Source organism: Paecilomyces variotii (genome assembly GCF_004022145.1).
Source record: "Paecilomyces variotii strain CBS 101075 chromosome Unknown C8Q69scaffold_4, whole genome shotgun sequence".
Classification (NCBI taxonomy): Eukaryota; Fungi; Ascomycota; class Eurotiomycetes; order Eurotiales; family Thermoascaceae; genus Paecilomyces; species Paecilomyces variotii.
This window is the reverse complement of record NW_021167143.1, coordinates 1,179,467-1,186,143: the sequence shown is the minus strand read 5'-3', so window position 1 is coordinate 1,186,143 and position 6,677 is coordinate 1,179,467. Positions and strand designations below refer to the sequence as shown.

The window sequence follows — 6,677 nt, the reverse complement described above, 5'->3', positions numbered from 1 at the left end:
AAGTCAATCCCAAATTACTGGGTTATGGTCCCAAGACACCGGATAAGGTTATTCAATCGTATGGTCAGTGGGAAAAGGTAGTCCGTGGCGAATTGTGGCAGATGTTGAGGAATCTAGAACAGCCTTTGAGGACTTGGCGTTTTTAGTCGTGTTGTTGAATGAGTTCCAGTCTCCTAGAGTTTCTATGGATTGATTAATAGCTGTCTCCAAAGGAAAGATAGCAGGAAATGGTGTTGGGTTAGCTGGGATTGGCGGTCTCTTCGAATGGCCACCGGCTCCAATGGTCCCCCAGGATATCGCAACCAGCAAAGGAGATTCGATTGCAGAGTACTCGCGTGTCATTCTAGTTAAACCTTACAGGCCGGAACAACTCGTAACGTCCCACACGTGGCTTGGGCCCCGCAGCTTTTTGCTGGTTTTCCAGGCGATGCCGTCTGGGGGAATGACAGGGACGATCCGGGGAGAACGAACGGCCATCAACACCCAGGACTCTTCTTAAAAGAGCAGATAGACCCGCTGTCTAGGATGTGCAGCTCAGATCCGCAGAAGTGGACATCTTGACACCATGGCAAAGGACATTGAAACCCAGGAGGGCCACAGGCATCTTGCGCATAGGTATACTCTTCGCAGGCAGGAGGTATTTTGGGACAGTCTCAAGGACTGACTGATTTCTAGCCATGCGCACGAAATAGACGTTCCGGGAACTGTTGACCTGAGGGCAGTGGAAGGAGATGATACGGCATATGGACAGGCACTTTATCCGGTGCCTGCTGATGATCCCAATGATCCCCTGCAGGTGAGATTCACTCTACAGAAACATCGAATGATAAACTGATAACATCGAAGTGGCCGAACTGGAAGAAAACGATGATCCTGATCATCGTCTCAGTGTACTCGTTTCTCGGAAATACATCACTGGTCGGACCATCAGTGTATATCACTATGTACAGCAAGGAATTCGGGATCTCTCCTGCAGTGGCTTCCGGACTGGTCTCGTATCCGAACCTCGCGTTTGGCTTCAGTACGTCCTTTTGTCATATGCTTCTGCAATATTTGAGGCTAACAGGATATAGGTTCCCTTGTCTTAGTACCTCTATATCTGAAAATCGGGCGACGTCCTGTGACGTTATTTTCTATGGCAATGGTATGTTCTCGTTCATCCAGCACGAAGCATAAGAGCGCCAACGTTTGCTTTTAACCAGTTCCTTGCTGGCCTCATTGGTGCCTCCCGCGCGACCAGCTATAGTGGTCTCATGGTCGCCCGTGTCTTCCATGCGTTCGGAAGTGGAGTCTGTGAATCTCTCCCTGTTCAACTTGTCAACGACATCTTCTTCCTACACGAGCGTGGCAAGCGCATTGGATACTATACAGGTATGGTAATTTATCCCCAGATTATTTAAATTTGTTTTTGACGTTGGAGGTAATAGTCTGCCTCTGTCTCGGAGCTACTGGTCCCTTGTATGCTGGATACATGCTCGCAGGTGGTTACTCATGGCGACTCTTCTTCTACGTCGAGAGCGCCTTCGCCGCGGCACTGCTCATCCTCGCATTTTTCATCGTCGAAGAAACAACCTACAAGCGACCGGAACCAGGAACAGAATCTCCCCTGCCCAGCGTGAACGAGAGTGAGGAAAAGATCCAGGGAGCAACTCAAATGGAAAACGTCACGCCGGTTGTGCTGCCCGAACGCAAATCCTTCATCGAGACTCTCAAACCATGGAGTTCCATTGACCCAGATGCCCAATTCTTCGTCACGATGTTCAGGTCGTTCACTTATTTCTTTGTCCCGGCCGTCTTCTGGGTCATTTCGAGTTTCGGTATGTTTCATCTTTGAGATATAGTTGCGCGCTTCTCATTGACTTGGACTAGGTATATACATTGGCCTTGGGGCTCTGGCCTTCAACTACACCTTCCCATTGAAAATCACGCAGCCACCATATAACTGGAGTGAGGTATGGCCACTCTACCACTTGTCAAAACTATCATGCAAATTAAATAACCAACCTCAACAGACTAGCTCCGGCCTCATCGCTGTCGGCACTATAGTCGGCTACGTCCTCGCCCTCCCATTCACCTCCAGCTCCGACCGCCTCGCAGCATACTACACCCGGCGCAATGGCGGCATCCGCGAAGCCGAGATGCGTCTAGGCGTGATGCTTCCCGCCATGCTCATTGCCCCCGCAGGTCTAGTCCTATACGGCTTCACAGCCCAGCGCGACCTACACTGGATCGGCTACTTCGCAGGCGTCGCGATGGACCAATTCGGCTCCTACTTCTACTTCACCTTCACGCTCGCATATGCTGTCGATTCATACTACACGAATACATCTGAGATGTTGATCGCGATGAATCTAGGCAAGCAAGCTATTTCCTTCGGGATGAGTTCGTATCTCCTCGATTGGATCCTGGCGAACGGATACGCGGTGGTGGTTGCGGGTATCTTTGGCGGGGTGTTGTTGGCGAATAATATGGCGTTGTTGGTTTTTATGATCTTCGGAAAGAGAATTAGGAGATGGACGTCGCAGTCGTGGTTGGGACGGTTGCATACGAAGTCGGCGACGAGGGGGATGACGCATTAGGTATAATATAACTATGTCTTGGATCTTGTATTTTTTGATTCCTACTTTCTCTTCAGCCTGGTTAACTAGTGGTTGGAATGAATAATCCGCCGTTACTATATACTAACTAAGCCTCATGAATCCACTAAGTATGAATGAAATCAACTGCTAGCTGCTTGGTATCGTTGTTTTGGCAAACCTCGAATCAGGTCCGATCACCTTGCAATTGGAATATTGATTTGATCGGCCTGGCATGTCAAAAAAGGACAATTCGGAGGGTAAGAGTGACTCTTGCAACTCAGATAGCAGTGCCATCGAGAGCGGTCTGAATATCACCCTTCACAGGTGCGCGGTGCAGCCTAAGTACCTACTTATCGCCAAGTCTCATATAATAATAAATACCACAGAGTCATGTCATGATGTTGACCATCTGACATTGTAAGCCCGGCAGACTTTCCAATTTGTGGTATGCGGACTAACCAAGTCGGTCCTGTTTCCTCTGTACGCGTGTCAAAAAGTAAGCTGGTAACTATCAAAAAGATCTAATAGAATGACCGGTCAGACATATGCTAGAAGCATAGAAAACGTCAGCTCGAAAAACGCCCAGTTGCCCAGAATTTGATATGTTCACCGCTCTTGTCAAACTCATGGTATAATCTCTGCTTCCGTTCCGCTCTGAGTGTCTGTCTATCGATTCCGGATCAGTGCCCACCCACAAGAGTAATGTTGGTTGCACGACGTTTGCTTTGGCAGAAAAAGATCACTACGTCAACTGAAAGATTTTTTAACTGCTGTGCGAGGTCAATTGCGTGTTGATACACCGTTCTGGGACTTATCCGGAAACTGACATGCTGCTAGCTAGATAAGTGTAAAGTACGATGTGCAGCTGCTCCTGTTCTGCAAGGGCGCGTGTCGGTGTTGGCCTGTCGAGAGTCGTGGATCTTCCCCAGCCATGATCGCAGGGGTAACTGAGCTGTTTTAATAATAAATAATATCTGATGTCCTCTGATTCTGTTTGCTATGGCGCCAGCTGTCGCACCAACACTGCATAGTAAGCGGGGTTTCTTTACAACCGAGGTGATACTGCAGTGCCAGCCTATCTAACTAGACTGGAACTTGTTCTCTTTGAATTCTTCCAGTTTGGACGCTGAAGAAGAGAGCAAGCATCTCGAACAATAATAATCGGACAACCCCCACGCCACTGGAGGTCATGGTGATACCCCGATTAAGATATCGTCGTCCTTCTGACTGTTTGATCGCCCTTGGATTCGTTCCAGAAGCACGAAAACGGAGCGATCAGAGCGAGATAGTCTCAGATAGTCATAGATAGTCTGGTCCCGGAGTCTCCGCGAGCCGTAGCGTCATCCACCAGCTGTTAGTGTGCGCATCTGGACCAGCAACGACGGCGTCGAGAATTCTTCGATGGAAGGCTAAGTTTTTAACAAGGTTAAAAATAACCAGCACCATGAGCGATTCGGTAAGAAAGAAGATTAATATCTCACGCGATGGCGCGCATGAGGAAGGTCAGGCGCGGACCGGAGCAAAAGCAAAAGAAGCACTGGAATGCGTGGCGGGGAAGATCTCCAGCCCCGGTATTATTATTATTATTGAATTATTATTTGATTGATCGCTGGATCTGAATCCGATTCTGTTGCTCGAACGCGGTGGCAAATGCGCATGAAGACGGTCGTTGGGCCGAAGAACGACGATCTGGTGGGATTGCGACACTTAAGCTTATCGGGTGATTTTTCCAATTCTCCCCGGCGCCTTCAGAACTGATCAACGGTGTTTTGTTGAAAAAGCTGCCATGTCGCCATCTTCCTCTGCTCTTCCCTTCGTCTCTGCTGTTGACTGATTGACTGATTGACACTTGATCACTCACCTCTTGCTTTCGTTCCACCATGGAATCATTAGAAGCCCGGAGACATGTTCTGCACACGACAGAACTCCTCGAGGCGATCCTGCTCCAAGTCGACTTGCAGACGCTGCTGACATCCGCTCAGCTCGTCTGTAAACGATGGCATGACCTGATCACTTATTCACGAACCCTGCAGCAAGCCTTGTTCTTCCAACCGGCACCGCCACACACGCAACGAGTCCAGAATCCGCTACTAGCCAAGTTCTTCCCCCTCTGGTTTCCCGACCCCGAAGGTCCCAGACAGAATTTCTGCCATGCCGATCTCCAGACCTTACCGCTGGCCGGTAAGGAGCACAGAGATGCTTTTCTACGGAAAGGTGCGAGCTGGCGCCACATGCTCGTCCAGCAGCCCCCCGCGCAGTCGCTGGGCTATATCGAGATCATCCAGGGATTTGGTGGTATTTCGTTCAATCGATACTTCCTACCCTTCGATCAGGGTATTCGCATGAATGCGTTTTATGATCTAGCTCTGTTCCCGCTGGGACGACTCAAGCGAGACCACAAGGTATCCTGTCTCTGGTGGGAAGGTGGCAAGGAGGCCCAAACTGCTGCGATGGAAGTCTCATCGCGTGCGAAGGCTCAGGGCGATGCGTCTAGATTGTCGGATATCGTGATCGAGACGTGGGAGAGCAATGCGTGGGATGACGATGATGGGCTGGGCATATACGCGGATCCGTGGAAATCTACACGAACGTTCGAATTCCCCATGAAAGACTGGAGGATGAGCGCGTCGAGAAGAGATCTCAAGCCGGAGGATCAGGGAACGATCGATCCGGAGATGGAAGAGGATAATGGAGCTGCTGCTGCTGCTGCTGCTCCTGTCGCAGCTGGAAATTGAGAGCGATTGTTACAATTGGGCGTTTGCTTGAATTGATGCGGTTGAAACCGCTGGGTCTTTGATATATATGGAACTCTGATCCTATCTGGGACAGGGATATAATGACTGCATATAGACAGTGTTGTTTGTTCTTATTTCTATAGGATCTTCTCGGTATGAAAGATCCTTCTACACGTGTACAGTATTCTGTGCATTGATAATACTTCCAAAACAAAACAATTTTTCTTCTACATTCCTGGAGTCGGCTAGAGTTCAAGATCATAGAATATCTCACGCGACTACCGCGAAACTGAGCGGGACTTCTCGATTGCGATCGTCAATATCCAACTTCCCCGACCCCGGGACCTATATATTTAGTAGATCTTCAATCTTATCGCGTTAGACAGTCCATTCTCTATAACCAGGTCTTTAACAACAGCGCAGTTCACTCATAATCGCTGTGATGTCCTTTACTTATTATTCATGTTCTGGTTCAATGGCGTGACCAGACTCCATTACCTACATTTTGGGTCTTCCGTAATAGTTATATACAGCAAGTGGCCTTTGGAATCTTCATTAAATGTATCTAATTCCACCATGGACAAGAACCTAGATTTCAAGATACGAAAATAACTCGATTCATAATGTAAATCACACCACTTACATCACACTCGTCTTGGCTCATCGTCGTGGGAGCGGGTGTGTGTATTTCGTTCTTTCAATGTACATACATACATATACTTTAGTATATCAACACTCCACATCCTACCATACCATGCCCACCTTGTCATTGGAAAATCTACACCAAGAAGGTATATACCAGTCTATCAACTCATCCAAATGCCCTATTGATTTGTTCTGGTTCATACATATCGACTCCCATTCCGTAGAGGTGCTATCATCCCACCACTGCGCTGCGTGGTTCAGTATTTCATCTCACCAAATTGAGGCGCGGTGAAAGATAACATCGTGTCTGACGTCCTAGTTGTCGATCACGTTCTCAAGTTCTTGATTGTTCACTAGCGCGATTTGAGATACGTGAGGTTATGGTAGACTTGGTGCTCAGCAGGCTTACGAGGGGGATGGATGCTAATTTCGGGAGTCTTGCTTGAAGTAGATACAATTTCATTCTGGCTGTGGAGATGTTTTCAAAGCTGTCACTGGAGGAAATTGTATTGGGGAAGCGTTTTGTGAGAGGATACAGGAAGCGAGAGAGAGACAACGTTAGATGAATGTCACAGGAACAAGATAGGATGGGGGGAGGGGCGATAAATCGCAAGAACACTGCTGCAACTTTGTGTTGTCTTCGCTAAATTAGAAAGAGATATCTGCCGCTGGATCCCCCTTGAGTATAAGACACAATGCATCAATGTGAATCCCGCCA

At 48.3% G+C, this 6,677-nt stretch overlaps 2 protein-coding genes across 2 annotated transcripts; both read left to right on the top strand.

Moving 5' to 3' along the window:
- The first annotated feature begins 356 nt into the window (after positions 1-356).
- Positions 357-2,695, top strand: C8Q69DRAFT_238074 (putative MFS transporter). The gene is made up of 8 exons (XM_028626457.1): positions 357-615; positions 676-796; positions 847-1,021; positions 1,074-1,144; positions 1,203-1,371; positions 1,428-1,817; positions 1,870-1,952; positions 2,013-2,695. Exons 1-8 carry the CDS (start codon positions 566-568, stop codon positions 2,577-2,579), a joined length of 1,626 nt encoding a protein of 541 aa, XP_028485909.1. The 5' UTR covers positions 357-565; the 3' UTR covers positions 2,580-2,695.
- Positions 2,696-4,292: 1,597 nt separating this feature from the next.
- Positions 4,293-5,546, top strand: C8Q69DRAFT_238042 (hypothetical protein). The gene is made up of 2 exons (XM_028626456.1): positions 4,293-4,299; positions 4,361-5,546. Exon 2 carries the CDS (start codon positions 4,460-4,462, stop codon positions 5,312-5,314), a length of 855 nt encoding a protein of 284 aa, XP_028485908.1. The 5' UTR covers positions 4,293-4,299; positions 4,361-4,459; the 3' UTR covers positions 5,315-5,546.
- The last annotated feature ends 1,131 nt before the right edge of the window (positions 5,547-6,677 follow it).

Bases quoted from the DNA above. Each gene is read 5' to 3' on its own strand.
- C8Q69DRAFT_238074 (XM_028626457.1), top strand. From the start codon at position 566: ATGGCAAAGGACATTGAAACCCAGGAGGGCCACAGGCATCTTGCGCAT. The intron at 1,022-1,073 runs GTACGTCCTTTT...AACAGGATATAG, and splicing joins GAACCTCGCGTTTGGCTTCA to GTTCCCTTGTCTTAGTACCT. The intron at 1,145-1,202 runs GTATGTTCTCGT...GCTTTTAACCAG, and splicing joins CGTTATTTTCTATGGCAATG to TTCCTTGCTGGCCTCATTGG.
- C8Q69DRAFT_238042 (XM_028626456.1), top strand. From the start codon at position 4,460: ATGGAATCATTAGAAGCCCGGAGACATGTTCTGCACACGACAGAACTC.